The following is an 18,816-nucleotide window of genomic DNA, read 5'->3' on the forward strand; positions in this document are numbered from 1 at the left end:
GGGCCGTGACTCAAGCCGTCGAGTTGGTTTTGAACCAATGAAAATGCAGCGCCTCTCTAGCCCCGACCAATCAGCTTTCGGGTTCGAGGGTTTAACTCCTATTTAAAATGAAGACTTTGACTCCTAACGGCCGAGCTCTCGGGAGGACTCGGAGCCTTTGGGTCGGAGGTGGGAGGCCGTAGGTACGTAGACCTGGGGCATCTCTGTGAGGCGGGCGGGAGGACCCTGGGTGGCCTTTGGGGGTGGGTGGGAGGGAAGAGGTCTTTGGGGCCGCTGGGCCGGCGAGGGGAGGGTCGGGGCGAGAAAGTCTCCCTTGATCCCCCAGTTTCTCCCTGCGTTTCCCCCCCCCGTTCCTCCCTGCGTCCCCCCGTGCTTTTCCAGCGCCCTCCCATCAGCTCCTGGGTCCCCAGACGCCCTGTAACATGCCGCCTGGTGTTTATTAAACACCTGGAGTGCGTTGGGTTGTGTGGCGTGGGGTGGGGGGGCTCTGGGGGGGTGCTTTCTGATGGGATTCTCGTGTTCAGTGAGCACCTGGGTAAGGAGGTACAGAAGGTTTTTGCTGTCTTGGAGTTTGCGTTCTGGGGGGTGGGGAGACAGACGATGAAGTAGCAAGATAACTTCCACTAGGGAAGGGCGCTAGGAACCGGGGGCTACTTTGGGTAGACTAGCCGGAAAAGGCCCTTGTCCGGGCGGGACGGATGAGTGGGTGAATAAATAACTTCCTCAAAGAGGCCTTCCTGGGCCAGTACTTCTCAAACCGTAGACCTTGGACTACCCTTATCGGGATTACTTGAGCGTCTTTGTTAAAAATATGAACCCACCTAAGGGATCAGAAGCGCTTGGGTGTAGGACTCAGGTGTCTGTATTTTTATCAAGCTCTGCAGGTGATTCTGATGTTTCGTTGAGAACTCGTGGTCTAGCCCAGCCACCTACTGGTCATCTGGGGGTGTCTTTGAAATGCAGGATGTAGTTGTTAGGTCTGGGGTTGGGCCTGAAAGTCTCCATTTCTAGCGAATGTCCTCCTGATGTAGATGTAGCTATCACCCTTTCACTGTTTCCTGCTCATCCTTAACCTTCCTAGTTCTTTGAATTAAATGCTTCTCAGCGACATACTCATTTCCTCTCCACTCTCTTGCATCTGTGCAGACGTTTGCAGGTTTAACGAAGGAAGGAAAAGCCTCAACCCACAGTGCAAATCTGTTTTGCTGTTTAGACTAGTAGGATCTCTAATTTGAACTGCAGGGATCTTGTGCAGGTCGTCTGGACATGTGACTCCTGAACTCCGCTGCAGGCCAGAATCACCTGAGAAGCAGTCTTCTTGAGGCTTTCTCCAGAATTTCTGGATCAGAATCATGTTCCATTCTGTTACTGTGCTTCCTGAGAAGGAAAGTGCATTACATTGGCGTGAATGTCTGTAGCTTCTGTGGAAGACGGTTCAGTGTTCATTGGTCTGTGTGCTCTCATGAGTCTGCTGCTTGTAACTGTTAGGGAGAGTGAAGAAAGCATCAGAGCGTGTGTGAAATTCGAGGAGAATGTATTTCCTTTTCTTTTTTGTCTATTATGTCTAAATGGCTGTTTATAAGGACTCCAGGCTCTTTAGCCTGGTCCCGGCTTCGAGGTGGAGTTATTTGATTACTTATAAAGTGGATGTGAAAGCGTGGGGCTGAAGAGTGCTTTCTGATTGGATTCTAGAGTATAAGGAGCATCTGAGTAAGAGAAATAGAGAAAGGTTTCTGCTTTCTTGGAGTTTATGTTCTACTTACTTGATAGGTTGTTGTGCCTGACTCACAGGAAGTGATTCTAACACTTCCTAAGTGTTAGAAACTATTTTTTATTACTGATCTGTTTTGTTAATGGATTGATTCATTCCCAAAAGATGAGCATACATACTGTGTGCCAGGCATGTTCTGGGGAGGTAACAGTGAACAAAATGGGACTAAGCTCTTCCTCCTGTGGAGCTTACTTTCTTTAGAGATACTGAGCAGATAGCTGGGTATCTGAGTCTGGGGACTCAGAAGGTAAACAAGTACAAATAATGTTATGTAAGGTGTTAAGTAAAAGATGATCTGAAAGGGGCATCTCAGCACGAATGAAATGAAGGAACAGCCACACTTCTCTTTTAGGGAGGAGCCTCATAGGTAGAGGGAACAGGAAGTGCAAAGGCCCTGTGGCAGGGGACTTCTCTGCCAGGGAAAGGGAGGAGCCCTGAATGGCTGGTGTGCAGTAGAGAAGAGGAGGAGATCTGGTCACAGAGGTGGTCAAGATCCACATTCTGTGAGGCTTTATAGGCCTATATGTGCAAGTAAGATTTTGAATTTGAGTTGAGGAACCATGAGGGGCCTCTGAACCAAGGACCATATATCTGACTTGTTAATGGGATCACTGGGCACAGTGTTGCAAATGGACTTAATGGGAGAAGGGTGGAAGCAGAGTGACCATTGGGGAGCCTTTTGCAAATAATTGCGGGGAGAGAAAATTGTGGTTTGACGAGGTGGGAGTAGTAAAGGCTGTGAGCAGTGATTTTGAAGATAGAGCCTGTAAGATATGCTGATGGATCAGATAAGGGTTTTGAGGGAGAACCGTGTAAAAGATTGTGCTAAGACTTTAGACTTGAGCAACTGGCAGGATGGATTTGCCGTCTACTGAGATGGGGGCAGCCCAGTCCGCCATCCGAGAGAGCGGGTTGCCGGAGATGGGGTGGGGAAGGGAGCAGGACTTCAGTTGGGGACAGTTTAACATTGAGATGCTCTCAGATTACCAGCTGGTCAGAGTTCCGATGGAAATTTGGGGATCCTCAGCCTGTGGATGGTACTGAAAGCCAGGAGACGGGATGAGCTCACCGAAGGAGTGAGTGTAGTTGGGAAAGAAGTGTTTCTGGGCAACCCCCATGGCAAAGGGGAAAAGAAGTGTGCCGGAGAGAAGAGGTTTCATTTGGTGTGTTGGGTTGAGACGCCTGGCAGACCTTCCTGGGGGATCCTGAGCAGGTTGTTAGAGAGCCTGGCAGTCGCAGGAGAGGGGAGGGCAGGAGATGCAAATTCGAGTTCTCTTGTTAAAGATGTTCAGAGTCCTGGGGCCGTAGGCAGGTGTAGATGGAGACCTGCAGAGTCCATTCCGGAGTCACCCCAGACACTGAGATTGGTGGTACGCGTGAGGCTGATCAGCAAAGGCGGTTGCGATGGGACAGCAGTAAGGTGAAGACAGATCTGCGAGCTAAGCGAAGAAAGGAGTGGAAAAAGAGTGCAGGATCCCTTGGAATGCAGGGAATGCACGTTAGAGGAAGGCCGAGAATTGACCTTTCGGTTTAGCAACAGCAGGGGTCAGTCTGGAGCTGGGCTGGCAGTGGGGATAAAAGCCCTGTGGGAGGGAGCTTGTGGCAGCGTGAGGGAAGTGGTAGAGACTTGCAGAGCTTTGCTGTTGAAAGGGGAGGCCAGAGATGTGGTCATAGCTTGAGTCAGTTTTGGGGTAAAGAGGACCTTTTTTGTTCTGAAGGCAGCAGGTGTGGAAGCTGGCTTGTACAGTGATGAAAGTGGTCCGTTAGAGAGATGATGGGGCAGGACAGGGCGGTTCAGGAGTGAAGTCTGAGTATCGGGGGAGGGGCAGGCTGCAGCGTGTGAGGTGGGGGGAAGGCCCCATGCCTGCACGTGGTATCAGGCGAGAAAACACTGCTCCCTTATCAGCCTCATTTGGATGACAAAACATGTAAAATTCTGTGTGCTGTTGAGGCTTTTTCATCAGGATTTATAACCCTCATCCAGCATAACACTTGGAAGCAGGTGGATTTTTACAAATTAAAGGTGGTTCTTTTTTCTTTTCAGGCATCATGGACAAATGTAAAGAAAACAGCATCTCGGGGCCTAAGGTAAATCGAATAATCTGTAATCTCAAGTCACATTTATAAAACCCAAAGAGAGATTGGGTTTTATTTTATTATTTATTTATATTATTATTTTTTTTTATTGGGGTAGAGTTGTTTGAGATTGGGTTTAAAATCTAGAATTCGTTTTACCTTTACTCTGGGTTGTAACTTTAGATCCCTCTACCACGTTCTTGGGTGGGAATTAGTCATTTTTCTACGCATTCAATAACACTTCGTTGCTTCTTTCACCGTAACTTTTATTTCCTCTGCTTTGTCTTACAGTTAGCTGTTTAAGTATCTCTATTGCTCCATTGCATGCAGGATAATGATGTACGTAGTAGGTGCTTAACACTTGCCCGTACTTCCTTGCTTTCCAGAAATTAATTTCTTTGCCGTAGTTGGTTCTGCTCACGCTTTAGAGGAATGTCGAGCAGCAGTTCAGTGGGCATTTCCTGGGCATTGCAGCCAGGTTCTGTGTCAGGTGCAGGGATCACAACGGTGAAAAGCATGTGGTCTTTGACTTTAAAGAACTTAGAGCCCTTCTGGTTAGGTGTGTGAGCCAGTACCATACTATATATACATATAACCTGAGTAATTCCTAGGAGGGGTGCTCAGTTCAGCTTGGGGGAGATTGGAATCCAGGAGCAGAGACCCCCTGGCCCTTACTTAGCATTTGATGAATATTTGTGGAGCAGTTAGGTGAATGGGTCTCTCACAGAAAGATCCTTTTAATATAAGTAATCCCCGGGTTTTTTTCCTTCTAGGAAATTAGAAGAATATAAATACTGCTTTTTTTTTTTTTTGAGGAGAGGGGTTTGTTTTTAGAAGTCTTCATCTTTGAAAAATGGATACTTAGCCTTTTTTACTGGCTGAAAGTGTAAAAATGACCAACCAGAAAAAGGCTAAATTGGTTCACTGTATTTGATTCTCAATTCTGATGATAAAAATCATTTAAAAAAATTGCTCTAGGGACTTCCCTGGTGGCACAGTGGTTAAGAATCCGCCTGCCAATGCAGGGGACACGGGTTCAAGCCCTGGTCCGGGAAGATCCCGCATGCCACAGAGCAACTGAGCCCGTGCGCCACAACTACTGAGCCTGTGCTCTAGAGCCCGTGCTCTGCAACAAGAGAAGCCACCGCAATAAGAAGTCCGTGCACCGCAACTAGAGAAAGGCCGTGCGCAGCAATGAAGACCCAACATAGCCAAAAAAAAAAATAAATAAATTTACATAAAAAGAAAATTGCTTGATGTTTAAAATGTCTTTTGCTGCCTGAATGTCTGCTGTGTTGTGGATGCTGCTACTTTCAGAAGCAATCTCTTTTTCCTGTAAGTTGGAAACCCTCTCTTGGAAAGCACTTGTACCAGCAAGCTGGTGATGGATTCTGAGGCTTCTCTTCTGGCACTGTTTGCTCGTTTATGAGGAAATTTCCTCCATTGAAGCTAGAGGAAGTGCCCCCTGCCCTGTGTTTGATTAGCTCAGGGCCTTAGAATTTAAGTATTTTAAAAACTCGTGACATCCAACTTACAGGCATGTAAATAATATATTTTGGTAGTAACTTTTTTTTTTTTTTGCGGTACGTGGGCCTCTCACTGCTGTGGCCTCTCCCGTTGCGGAGCACAGGCTCCCTCGCACAGAAATGAAGACCCAACACAGCCAAAAATAAATAAATAATAATTTAAAAAAAATCACTGTTGAATATTTTGTTGTATTTCTTTCAGTCTCTTTTCTAAACATAGGTATTGTCAAAGAAATGTCATTGGAATTGGGATTTTGGTATACAGTTTCCAAATTGCAGCTTCTTGCTAAATAATAATTCCCAAGTCATTGTGAATTCTTAGTGTTTAATGCCTCCTTTTTTCAATGAAAGTTTGTTCATGAACATTTGTTTATGGGGGCGTGCTTTTTAGGGGTGGGTGTTGGGGAAGGGGAGACGGTGTCATTCAGGCATTGCAGCCATACACTGTATGCTCTGGAAGTGCTGATTAAAATCGCTTTCCCCTAACGTCTGTTATCAGTGAGTGACACTCATTTTCTTATATTGGAAAAAAAACTTCTGGAATATTCTCTTGATATTCAGCTTTCGTTCATGGAGACCATAAAGTTCCTTTTTCCTCCCCAATCTAGACTACAGTTCCACTTGGTGATGGCCCAAAACGTGTTCCGGTGACTCAGCAATTTCCTTCTCAGAATCCGGTGTCTGCGAACAGTGGCCAGGCTCAGCGGGTCTTGTGTCCTTCAAATTCCTCGCAGCGTGTTCCTTCACAAGTGCAAAAGCTTGTCTCCAGCCAAAAACCCGTACAGCCCCTGAAGCAAAAGCCGACGCAGGCAGCCAGCGCCCCTCGTTCTGTCTCCAGGCCGCTGAGTAATACCCAAAAGAGCGAGCAGCCCCAGCTCCCAGCACCTGGTAATCAGCGCTCTGAGGCTCATTGGAGAGTCATTCTTTTTAGTTGCTAAAAAAGCAAGTGTGTAGACATGTGTTTATTGTTTGGAACCCTAGCTTTTACGTCATTTTCTACTGAGGATGGGGAGAAAATCTGGTGTCCGGGTGAAGTACCTGTGTCTCCTGTGGGCCAGGCTGGACTCCCACCCTCAAGGAAGAGTTGGCAGCCGGGGAGGACACAGCACCAGTGCCGTGTTCTTTGATTGCATAGTAGGGGCGGAGGGGAGGGATGGGGTTCTTGTAGCAGGTACTCTTGGAGCTGAACAACTTCAGGGTTCTGGGGTGTGGAGGGAAGTGCCCGGCGTGGGGAGTGGGTGGACTGAGGCGGGCCAGGTCAGGTCGAGGTGGGCGCTGCTGGCCGCGGTGAGTGGGGCTTTATCCCGTGTGCACTGGGAAGCTGCTGAAAGGTTTTTGAGCGGAGGACGGGCTGACTTGCCTTTATAGAAAGCTCATCTGAATGTGGGGCATGAATTGGAGAGTAGCATTGCTGGACCCAGGGGTACCAGATAGGAGGGAAGCCATTGTGGTTTGGGGCCGATATGGCAGCGGCCTGACCTAGGCAGAGCAGGGTCGGTGCTAATAGTTAGCATTTACCAGGTGTGAGCGCTCACACCGCAGGCTTCCTTCATCCGCGTTGTGTCATTCTGTCCTCGTAACCACTCTACAAAGGCAGCCATGGTTTTTAACTTGGTTTTGTGGAGGAGGAAGCTAAGATTTTGAAGTGTTAACTTATTTGAAGACAGCCAGGATGGAGTGGTGCAGACAAATCCGAGAGCTCACTTAGGATGCAGACTTGACTGAACTGGGCAATAAACTGGACATGGGGATGGTGGTTATACTGGTGGCCTTAACTGAGATTGTGAACCAGGGAGGGGAAGAGTCCAGTTGAGGCCTGAATTCAAATACCTGACCAGAGCAAAATGTGCTGCTGTTAGAGTTTGAAGTGCTGGAAATAGACAAGTGGAAATGTCCCATGTAATTTCCCCTTGGCCACCAAGACAGTGGAAGGAGGTGGTGGCTGGCTTATGTTTTGTTGCACATTGTCTGTAGCAAATGGACAGCTGGCTGGCCCACCTCCTGGGGAAGAGGTGATGAGGTGGGAGCTTGTGATGGATGGGAAGATTGGTAATTCTGCTTTAGAAGCTCTTCATTTAGAAACTGAGGCTTCAGGGGGCTTCCCTGGTGGCACAGTCGTTGAGAGTCCGCCTGCCGATGCAGGGGACACAGGTTCGTGCCCCGGTCCAGGAAGATCCCACATGCCGCGGAGCGGCTGGGCCCGTGAGCCATGCCGCTGAGCCTGCGCGTCCGGAGCCTGTGCTCCGCAACGGGAGAGGCTACAACAGTGAGAGGCCCGCGTACCGCAAAAAAAAAAAAAAAAAAAAGAAACTGAGGCTTCAAGGAGATTATCTAAGGGCCTAGCTATATGTATCTGCTTGTCTTTACTCTCGAAGTTCTATAAAGACTTCAAATGGCAGGAGTGAGGTTACAGTGTAGTAAGTAGTCTTTTTAAAAAATATTTTATTTATTATTTATTTATTTTGGCTGCGTTGGGTCTTAGTTTTGGCATGCGGGATCTTCGTTGAGGCATGCGGGATCTTTTCGTTGCAGCACGCTGTTTTTCTCTTCTCTAGTAGTGGTGAACGGGCTCCAGGTTGCATGGGCTCTGTAGTTGAGGCGCACGAGCTCAGTAGTTGTGGCGCATGGGCTTAGTTGCCCCTCGGCATGTGGGATCTTAGTTCCCCAACCAGGGATAGAACTTGCAACCCCTGCACTGTAAGGCGAATTCTTTACCACTGGACCACCAGGGAAGTCCCTTTTTTAAAAAAAAAAAAAACAAAAAAAATCTAGAAATAGTTCAGATCTATCATTCTGGACATACACTAATATTTTGGACATACACTAATATTCATCTCTAATCAAAGATTTCTAACTTATTCTGCATAGTTATTCTAAAAACAGGTTTTTAACTTACTCTATCTAGGAAATAATCCTGAAAAGGAAGCGGCATCAAAACAGAAAAATGAAGAATCAAAAAGGTAAAGTTTTATCTTGTTTACAGAGTTCTGTGCCATCATTCTACTAGAATACACCATTTAATTGCAAATTTAGTTATGGGAACACTTTTAAAATAGGTCTTTATACTGTATTTTCACTTAGAAAATATAGATGTTTCAAATTTCCAATCTTTAAAGAAAGGGAGAAGGAATTTTAATGATGGATGTTTATTAGGGACTCGAGTTTTTCTTATTGCTTTCCAAATTTAGAAATGACTTGTATGAATCTGCTACAGAAATGTGTGAAGTGAAAGTTCCTCTCCACCTTCAGAAGTAACTACTACATATGGTTTATGTATGCTTCTATACTTTTTTCTATTCTAGTAAAGAGGTGGAAGTTAAAAAAACAACAACAAAATGTGGTCCTATTGCAGAGCTATGGACTAATACATGACTGTCTGGGTATTTTGAAAGTATTGACAGAATTATTATACTTGTTCCTCATAATAAAGCTTGGCTGTATTTTCCCCTGCTCTCAGTCTCTGAACTGTCTAGATTCTAGAATGTGATAGGAGCCAGGAATGAATCCATAGCCTTTTTTGCTCTAGCACCTACCGGAGGCTTTCTGAGAATCTACATCCAATGGTTCTCGCCCCACTGCCCTGCGGGCTCCATCCCACTCGCTTAACCAGAGTGGTGGAGGCTGTGCTTGGTTTGAAAGAGGCTCACAGGTGGTTCTGCAGCATTTTTCCCTCTCCAGTTACTCATCTAATCCTTCTTACGGTCCTAAGTGTTGTTAATAGGTCTGTGCTCCAGGGCATAATACTGCCGGTGGGACACTTCCCAGTGAGTGCTTCAGTTCTAACAGTCCAGGTTGTTCTTGTCACAGAGTCACTCAGCTGATGGCGGGTGGGGGCATGGGGGGCTTAATGTCTGTGGTGACTCATTAATTGTGGTTATTGGTTTGGTTCTTGCAGAGGGTACATACTCAATACAACTTTGAATATAAAATTTATAGGATGTCTACTACTCACTAATATACATTGTTAGAAAAGATGTGTTTTCTTCACATTTTAAAATGTTCAATTCTTTCCTAGAAGGCAGTGGGCTTTGGAAGATTTTGAAATTGGTCGCCCGCTGGGTAAAGGAAAGTTTGGTAATGTTTATTTGGCGAGAGAAAAACAAAGCAAGTTTATCCTGGCTCTTAAGGTATTATTTAAAGCTCAGTTGGAGAAAGCAGGAGTTGAGCATCAGCTGAGGAGGGAAGTAGAAATACAGTCCCACCTTAGGTAAGTTTTCAGATGTCCAGGAAGAGTGGCGGACAGAACTTTAAGAGTTAAACGATTGTAAACTTCTTTGTAGAAGGCTGGCTCCGTAGTACTGCAGAGTGACTAAATTCACTAGACTTAAGTGCCGTGGTCCTGAAAAATTGCTTGAAGGTTTGTTTTGTTGATGGAGTAATTTACTGGAGGTGTTCTTGTTTTGTTTTGTTTTGGTGGGTAATTAAAGGGAATGATACCTTTTATTTTGAGTTAGGTTGCAAACTGGCAGCCTACAGGTTGACTTTGGCCAGTGGATCTTTTTCTTTTTGCTTTCGGTGAATTAAAAAAAAAAAAAAAAAAAAGCAAAACAAAAAAACAGATAGCCTGTGCTCAGCTGTCCAAAGTTGTCAGCAGCACATCCCATGCCATTCGTGAACGCTGCCTGTGTTGTCTATCTCATGGTGTTTGGGTTTCAACTACTGTGGGAATGCCATGTCTTTTTTTTTTTTCCAATTTGCAGAGACTTAATATTTATCTGAATTCTTTCCCCACCTAAGAATATAGATGGCCTAAAGGAAGACAATAGTCTTAACTAAACCCAAGGTCCATTAATACCTTGAAATGCATGTAAATTGATAGCAGTGTACATCTTTTTCTTACAGTGGGTCTGTAGTTTCAAATTCTCAAGGGGGGTTGAAGTGGGATCTGTGGCCAGCAGCAATTTTTACCACTGGTTTCACATGAGCATTTGTTTGATACTCAGTACATATCAGCTCCAAAACCAGGTGTTAGAGTGTTCGTCCTTCGTTGCAGGCATCCAAATATTCTCAGGCTGTATGGTTATTTCCATGATGCTACCAGAGTCTACCTAATTCTGGAATATGCACCCCTCGGAGCTGTCTATAGAGAACTTCAGAAACTGTCAAAGTTTGATGAGCAGAGAACTGCTACTGTGAGTTTCCATTTGTTCAGACTAATTCTGTTTCCTCTATACCTGTCCTACCTAGCAGTGGACCTTTCATTATATAATAGAGGGGGTTTTGTCTCATGGGAAGATAGCTTAATCAGATCAAATATTTGAAATGGAAAAATCAAAATAGCTTAGGTGTACCTTTTATATACAGATAAAATCAGGTACCAAATGGAATATTGTGGTTGGTTTCCACAGCTGTTTCTGTGGAAATGTATAGTTGCTCTCTTTAAAAAAAAAAAAAGAAAAATTTGTTTTAGATTAGTTTTAGACTTATAGAATAACTGAAGATAGTACAGACTTACTTTCTCCTATTAATACACACCTAATTTTCCTATTTATATTTTATCAGTGTGGTACAGTTGTCATAACTAATGAACCAATATTGGTACATAACTATTGACTGAAATCCATACTTCATTCAGATTTCTTTAGTTTCTCATGATTAGATGAGGGTCATGGGGTTTTGAGAGGAAGATCAGAGGTAAAATGCATTCTCGTATCAAGGATACATACTATTAACCTGACTCATCCCTGAGTGTCGGCCTTGACCACCTGGCTGAGGTAGTGTTTGTCAGGTTTCTCCACTGTAAAGTTACTCTTTTTCTCCCTTTGCATGCTCTGTCCTTTCAGAGGAACAGCCCATGGGGGGTTATGTTTCATCTCCTATAGGGCAGGGTATCGACATAAGTTATTTGGAATTCTGTACCAGATATTTCTCTATTCTCCATTATTTATTTACTCACTCATTTTTATTTATTTATTTTTGACATTTGGAAGTAATGTTTACTTCTTATATAAATTTAGTAATAAATTTTGTAATCCTGAAGGAAAAAATAATAGAGAAATTGGGCAGAAGGTAATGTTTGAAGTGATAATGGCTGGGAATTTTCCAAATTTGATAAATGATATAAATCCTTTGATTCACCAGACAAAATTAATCCATAGACATAAAAGACATATAACAACAAATACCCACACCAAAGGCAAAATGATGTTAAAATAGTCAGAAAATGGAGTCAATCATTTATTAACATGGACTCATGGATTATTTTATCCTTTGAGTATAATCTAATACCACTTTGCTCTCATTGTTCCAGCTTTGGCCACTGGGAGCTCTCTCGTGGTTCCTGTGTCCTTTGGATACGTCCCTATCGTTGTGTGTGTGCGTGCACGGAAAAGCACTTTCTTGTTTTCTGGTGCTATAAGATGATGTTCCAGCTTCATCTTGTACATTTCCTATCCCAGTCTTAGAATTCGTTATTTCTCCACGGAGCTTTGGTTCCTTTTATTGGAAAGTGTTACTAGAAACCAAGATCTGGGCGCTGGATATGATCATTGCTACTGAGTGTTATTACTTCTAGGCTTTCAGCTGACAGAGAGCAAGGAAATATGTGTATAGTAATCCATGTAAATGCATGTATCTAAAAGTATTTCTATATTTATCCATCCGTATCTATATTAAGCAAAACATGAGTCCATTATCACATGGATCATTTTACCCTCCTCCCTTGCTTATCTGTAACCTCCACCCCAACATTGAGAAACTTGGGTTCCACCCTCCGCCATCCATTTATCTGTTCAATTCCAGTGTTCATGTGTAGTGGTAGCATTGTTAACCAGTTACCCTGTGGGAAACAACTGTATGCATTTGAGATTCATCTGTATCTTTTTAGGGTTTGATAGCTCATTTCTTTTTATTGGTGAATACTATTCCATTATTCTCTCTTCACCTACTGAAGGGCATCTTGGTTTCTTCCAGTTTTCGGTGATTACGAGTAAAGCTGCTATAAACAATTGCATGCAGGTTTTTGTGGGACATAGGTTTTCAAACTGGCTGGGTAAATACTTAGGGGTGCGATTGCTGGCTTGTATGGTAAGACTACATTTAGCTTTTAAGAAACTTAAACTGCCTTCCAAAGTGGATATACCCTCTTGGCCTTCCCACCCACGAATGAGAGTTCCTGTTGCTCCTCACCAGCAGCTGGTGGTGTTGAGCCTTTTGTTCTTTCTTTCTTTTTTTTTTTTTTTTTTTTTTTGCAGTAAGCGGGCCTCTCACTGTTGTGGCCTCTCCCGTTGCGGAGCACAGGCTCCGGACGCGCAGGCTCAGCGGCCATGGCTCACGGGCCCAGCCGCTCCGCGGCATGTGGGATCTTCCCGGACCGGGGCACGAACCCATGTCCCCTGCATCGGCAGGCAGACTCTCAACCACTGCGCCACCAGGGAAGCCCGGTGTTGAGCCTTTTGGATGTCAGTCTTTCCAGTAGGTGTACAGTGGTGCCTCAGTTTTAATTTGCAGTTCTCTAATGACGTACAATGTTGAGCATCTTTTCATGTGTTTAGTTGTCATCTGTATATCATCTTTGAGGTGTTTCTTCAGATCTTTTGCCCATTAAAAATTTTTGTTGTTGTCTTCCTGAGTTTGAAGGGTTCCTGTGTATTTGTGGTACGTGTCCTTTATCACGTTTTCTCCCCATCTGTGGCTCATGTTTTCATTCTCTTAACTGTGTTTTTCAGGGGCAGATGTTTTTAATCTTAATAAAGTTCAACATTATCAGGTTTTTGTCCCCCCCCCCCAAATTCTACTTTCCTTTATTGTGTGAAAATTGTTTGAAGAAGCTGAATCTTAATTTGGGCTGTTTTTTGTTGAATTAGCCGATGATGGGCCTGTTGAATGGTGGTTACTTCGTTCTGTTTCTTGGTGGAGGTCTCTGGGTAGTATGTACACTCATTTTCTTTTTGGCATTGATGTAAATGGCATTAAGTTCAGGTGGTTTTACTTTTATCTTCTGATGAAATCACAGCACTATTGGTGAATGACCCTCTGGTCCTGTCTGTGCAACGAGGACGTACTATTTTAAACTTAAATATTTGCCCTTTGGATAAGTAGAAATCTATTTTATTTGCTTTTTAAATATTAGTTAACCAAACTAGTTTCTTATTTAATTGGCAATTAATATTTGTAGTACTCAGTTTTCCTTAGTCCAGATGGAGTTTACTTTGGTGTAAACAGCTATTTGAAAGAAAAGATTGGTTCTTTCTAGATTCCTTAGTTTGGAGATATATACACGCACCTGTTTTTCTTTTCTAATAAAAATAAGACTAATTCTAGAGAAGTGTTAGGGACCTTTATGTGTACCCACAATCTAATGTGGGAGGTGTGGAGGGAGTTGGGTGCCAGAGAGCTCTGGTTCTTGCCGAGGTTTGAGCAGGGACAGCCTGTTGCCCTCCGGAATAGTAATGTGTGCTCCTAGGGCATCATCAACCCAACTTTGGTGCAGGAGACGAGCTTTCTTTGCCTTCACTTTCAGTTTATTATGGTCTAAATTTTGGTCTCTGGCTTTGGCTGAAAATAATGAAAAATGTCCTTTCTGACGATAACATCTGGTTTCTACCCATTTGTTTAGTACACCTTTTTTGGTATAAAATAATGTTCAGTCCTGTCTAGAATTACTTTTGGGAAACAAACGCTTCTCTAACTTAAGTCAGAGCTAAATATATTCTTTCAGTATACTATAAAACCATTCTTATTTATATGTTAAAGCAAATTCTGGACCTGCTTGCTAGATCTTTTAGTTGAAATGCAAACAAAACGAACAAAAGGACTGACTTGCTTGTGTACTTTGAAGCTGACTAATGAATTACTATGTAGTGTGTCCCCAAATTTAGCTCGCTACTTAACATGCCAGGACAACTGCTCTTAGTTTATTGTTCAGGATTTTTTTCTTCCGGTGCTCTTAAAGTTTTAGCTTCAGACAAATCCTTTTGTTGTAAATTGGCCTTGGTTTAAAAATGGGAATGGTCTGTACTTAAGCGTTTTTGTTTTAAATGTTAAAAACCGTTTACATGTCTGACTCCCTAATTTATACCAGTTTTTCAATATTGTCTTAATTCATTGCTGCTGGGCCATATATTGCCATGTGGGGATGTAGTGCTGTCTCTGTGTTTTCCTGTCTTTCAATATCACATCTGCTGTGTTAGCAAATAACATAGCACAGAATCACTTGTACTTAATGCTGCACACTAAATTGGTTTGTTTTCTTGTAGAGTCATCCATTTTCTCTAGTTTTGGCTTTAAAAATCTACGAAACATGTTAAAATCTATGTTGGGTTTCCTTTCAGAAGAGATGTCTAAAATTGTGTTATATAAATCTAAAACACAGACTTTCAATACTTTTTTTTTTTGAATAGTATATCACAGAATTGGCAAATGCCCTGTCTTACTGTCATTCAAAGAGAGTTATTCATAGAGACATTAAGCCAGAGAACCTGCTCCTCGGATCATCTGGAGAGCTTAAGATCGCAGATTTTGGGTGGTCAGTACATGCCCCGTCCTCCAGGTATGTAACTTCAGACGTGGAACTTGTTTGCTCGGTTTAGCAAAAGCCCAGGGGCTAATCATGAGCTAAATAGTAAAATATGTAAAGTATAGATGTGTGCTGAGTTGGGGCAGGTAACTGACGCACGTACTTTGGTGTAATTTAGGCCTGATAGTAAACTAGTGTCTTCAAGAACATTTTTACTCCGCAGCCATTTTGGGCTGTTTATCCTGTCCTAAGCCTGGGGTTAAAAGATGCGTAATGTCCTTAGAGACTAATGAAGGGGACAAATAAGTAAAAGATATGACAAGTGTATGACAGGTGAAGTGCAGCATGTGTACAGGGGCAGTAACACCTGGCTGACTGGTGTGAGGGAGACTCCACTGCTTCCCGGACCAGGAGACAGAAGTTTCTGAGGGCATCGCTTGCAAAGATCTAGAACCAAGAGCACAGTTCTTCAGGGAACTTAAAGGAACCAAACTGGTTTGGACGGAGCTTTCAGGACGGAGCTTTCAGGGTGGGGGGGCAAAGACTCTTTCGTCCTCTGTCAACAGAACAGTCCTTTCCTGTCTCCTCTTAAAGTGGAGAGATCAACGTAATGAAACAATTTAAGTGAACTTTGCCAACAGAGCTAAAACATTTTCTCCTCTTTAAAATGTAAGTGGAGTTTAAGTGAGCTTTTGGAACCACATGTGCAGTAGGGCATTTAAAAGCATACATCCACCAATAAGAGTCTGTCAACTTTGGGGTAGGTCTTTAAAAAGTTTTAGCCAGATTACCTTAAAGCCAGTTGAAAAAAAATTGTGTAGTCTAAAATAGATGCCATTGGGTGTGGGGAGCTTTGTTTTTGTCACAGACCACTCCTAATTGTTTCCTGCAAGGCACTGAATATGCTGCTGCAGTCTCTGTTTAAAAAAAAAAAAAAAAAAGTCTCGTGGTCTGCCACGGGTGGGAGCTGTTGGCACCTGGCTTCATGGCATCGCAGGGCTAAACTGTACCTTAACCCTCCCAGTGGTGTCATCGTGACAGAAAAGGTAGCTGATCCTTTTCTGAAGAGGACACTGTGTAAATGTTGGTCACTTCTCCTCGCCTCCCGTACCTTGGTAACTGTAAGAGCTCCTTCGATGTTGTGCTGTCATTTGAGAACCCCCCGATTCAGGCCGTCTCCTGAATCTCGGTGGTGATGAGAGGCTAGGTGTCTGGAGAGGTAGCTCCTTAATCCTGGGTCACCATGCAGTCGAGCGAGCATTTGTGCGCTCACTGGGCACCAGGGAAAGAATAACTGATGTAAACCAGCAAAACCTGCATGGTCTTTGCTCCTGCTTTGATGTTTGTTTCCAACCTCTATTATAAAAACAACATCCAGACGTGCTGCATTGGTCACCTGTCGATCCAGTGCCTACACTCAAACAGTTGTTAACATTTTGCCATGTTGGGTGTGTCGTCTACGTATAAGTTGCAGACAGTGTGCTTTGTCCTTTGAGTGCTTCAGTGTGCATCTCCTAAAAATAAGGACATTGTCCTGTATAATCACAACCATTATCACGCCTAAGAAAATTAACAGCCTTATTAATACCTGCTATTTAGTCCATGTTCAAATTTCCCTAGTTGTCCACAAAATTTTATAGTGGTGATACTTTAAATCCTATATTTTATATCATTTAAGGAAGTTCTGGAGTTGGACAGATTTGGAGTGCAGCTTGATTGCTAGCTGTGAGATCTTGTACATCTCCCTGTCTAAAAGTGGGGATTTATAACAGTACCTGCTTCGTAGCACAGGATCTAGCCTAGGAAAAGCGCTCAACGTTAGTGTAATGGTTGGTGATTTTGAGCAGCTGTTGTGCATCAGAAACAGAAGCACGTCAACCTGAACCTGCCTGCGTTTTTAGGAGAACCACCCTCTGCGGTACCCTGGACTACTTGCCGCCTGAAATGATTGAAGGCCGGATGCATGACGAGAAGGTGGATCTCTGGAGCCTTGGGGTGCTTTGCTATGAATTTCTAGTTGGGAAGCCTCCTTTTGAGGCAAACACATACCAAGAGACCTACAAAAGAATATCACGGGTAAGACATCACTAGAAAGGACCCATCATTCCTTATCAGCCTTGACTTTAGGCTACGATCTGAATATTTATCCTGTTCTCTCTTAGCCACGTTTGTGACCCTGTCACTTATTGTACACTTACCCAGGTGGAATTCACATTCCCTGACTTTGTGCCAGAGGGAGCCAGGGACCTCATTTCCAGACTGCTGAAGCATAATCCCAGCCAGCGGCCCACCCTCAAAGAAGTACTTGAACACCCCTGGATCACGGCAAATTCAAAACCATCGAGTAGTCAAAAAAAAGAATCCGCTAGCAAACAATCTTAAGAATCTTTGGGGGCAGAAATCCTCGAGACGGGGCTGCTGATAATCTGCCTGGAACAGGCTGCTGGCCTATCTCCCTGCTGCCTGCCCGTCCTCGAGATGCTACAGGAAATACTGTTTATGAGCAGGCAGTGCTCGGCCTCCCAGTTCAGAGCTCCACCTCCGCAGACACGACACTCTGCAGTGGGAGCAGCCGTGGTTATATAATCAATCTGGAGGCAAGGTTCAAGTGCAGCCACCCCGCAGCCTGTTTTGAGTAAGGTGTCCTTGTGGAAGACGGACTCGCAGCCTGGCTGTGGGGAAGGGCGGCTGTTTGGTCCTGACTCGACCCGTTGAAAATCTGTGCAATAACTTTCCAAGTCCCTGTGTGCGTGTAACTTATCGGGTGGCCCAGTCTGGTAAAGCTGTCAGAATGAACATGTGATTCTTTCTTTTAAATGTTAAAATAAAGACTTTCGTATAGACTTGTATTTTTACCTCCATGGCGTTCCTTTAGGACCGCTCTCAGTGTCTGTCCAGTACCCCTGCCGAGCCTGCTTGTTGGTCCTCAGCCACTTACCTCCTGGTGAGACTGAGCGGGGGCCTCTGGGGGACCACCAGAGCTGCAGGTGGTCAGGACAGAGCGGGGGAGTCCTACACATCCACACCTGCCCATCCCTGGCCTCTGACTGTGTTCTCAACAGGATGGCAAAGAGATTCACACGTGGGGTGAACCAGTTCTTGGCAAATGGATTTTCCAAGTGTGGCTTTTGTCCTGATTCTCCGGTGAAGGAGTGTTTGCCTAAACAGAATTCCTCCTCCGCAGCCGTACTTGGATCTGGGCGCTGTCAGTGTTCATCGTGGCTTATAAAGTGGACGCCTGCTGCCCCTTCAGTACAGCTGGCAGAGGCTTCCCTTCTTCCCCGTGTCACCTGGTTCCCACGGGACACACTGGAGTTGTGGCGTCTGTGTGAACTTGAAACCTGAGTCCACAAGTACACCTGTCTGCAGTACATGGGTAATTCTTTTCACCACCTGTTCACTCTTGGCCTAGAAATGAGGAGGTGCCATGAGAGGAGCTGGTCTCACGTTCTATGTGTTCCTATCACGTAAAATGACGTATTTCTGGCTGCCAACACCTGTGCATCAACCAAAGATGATGAACTTGACCATGATGAAGGCAAAGGTGGAAGTGTTGAACTTACTGGGAACTAGGAGAGGAAACATGCTTTCATGGCCAACTTTCAGTGCAAGAGGCCTACAGAGGTCAGAAATGTCTACACAGAAGGACGTGGCTATACGCTTCCATGTCAGAGTTGCCGAAGTAGTTGTGGAAACTTAAGAACTGAGTAAAACGGCCGTGTCCAGTTAGCCCCGTTGGGACAAAGGAGCTTTTGGTTCCCACAGTCTCGAGCTTTTACATCCCAGAGTAGTAGTTCATCCATCCACCCCGGATGCAGTCAACACATGACTAACCCCACCAGTGACACTAGCTAAGCTGTCATTTCCCCAAACAATCCCACAGAAGCACAGAAAAGAGCTCACTGTAGCAGCACAGCATTAATAAACTAGTCACACGCACTGCTGCTTCATGATCAGCAGCAGTGATGGCTTTCTAAGAATAAAAA

At 44.3% G+C, this 18,816-nt stretch overlaps 1 protein-coding gene across 2 annotated transcripts; it reads left to right on the plus strand.

Annotated features, from left to right (window-relative positions):
* The first annotated feature begins 36 nt into the window (after window positions 1–36).
* On the plus strand, window positions 37–18,432 carry AURKA (aurora kinase A). 2 transcript variants are annotated; one of them, XM_079944446.1, is made up of 9 exons: window positions 37–182; window positions 3,816–3,859; window positions 5,982–6,261; window positions 8,279–8,333; window positions 9,392–9,580; window positions 10,367–10,505; window positions 14,715–14,863; window positions 16,732–16,906; window positions 17,033–18,432. In XM_079944446.1, the coding sequence occupies exons 2-9, from the start codon at window positions 3,821–3,823 to the stop codon at window positions 17,210–17,212; spliced, it is 1,206 nt and encodes a 401-aa protein (XP_079800572.1). In that variant the 5' UTR covers window positions 37–182; window positions 3,816–3,820; the 3' UTR covers window positions 17,213–18,432. The 2 variants fall into 2 exon arrangements, with proteins under 2 accessions (XP_079800572.1, XP_079800571.1); XM_079944445.1 differs by having other exon boundaries at window positions 42–182; window positions 9,389–9,580; window positions 17,033–18,425.
* Window positions 18,433–18,816: the final 384 nt, after the last annotated feature.

Source organism: Stenella coeruleoalba (assembly GCF_951394435.1).
Source record: "Stenella coeruleoalba genome assembly, chromosome: 15".
Taxonomy (NCBI): Eukaryota; Metazoa; Chordata; class Mammalia; order Artiodactyla; family Delphinidae; genus Stenella; species Stenella coeruleoalba.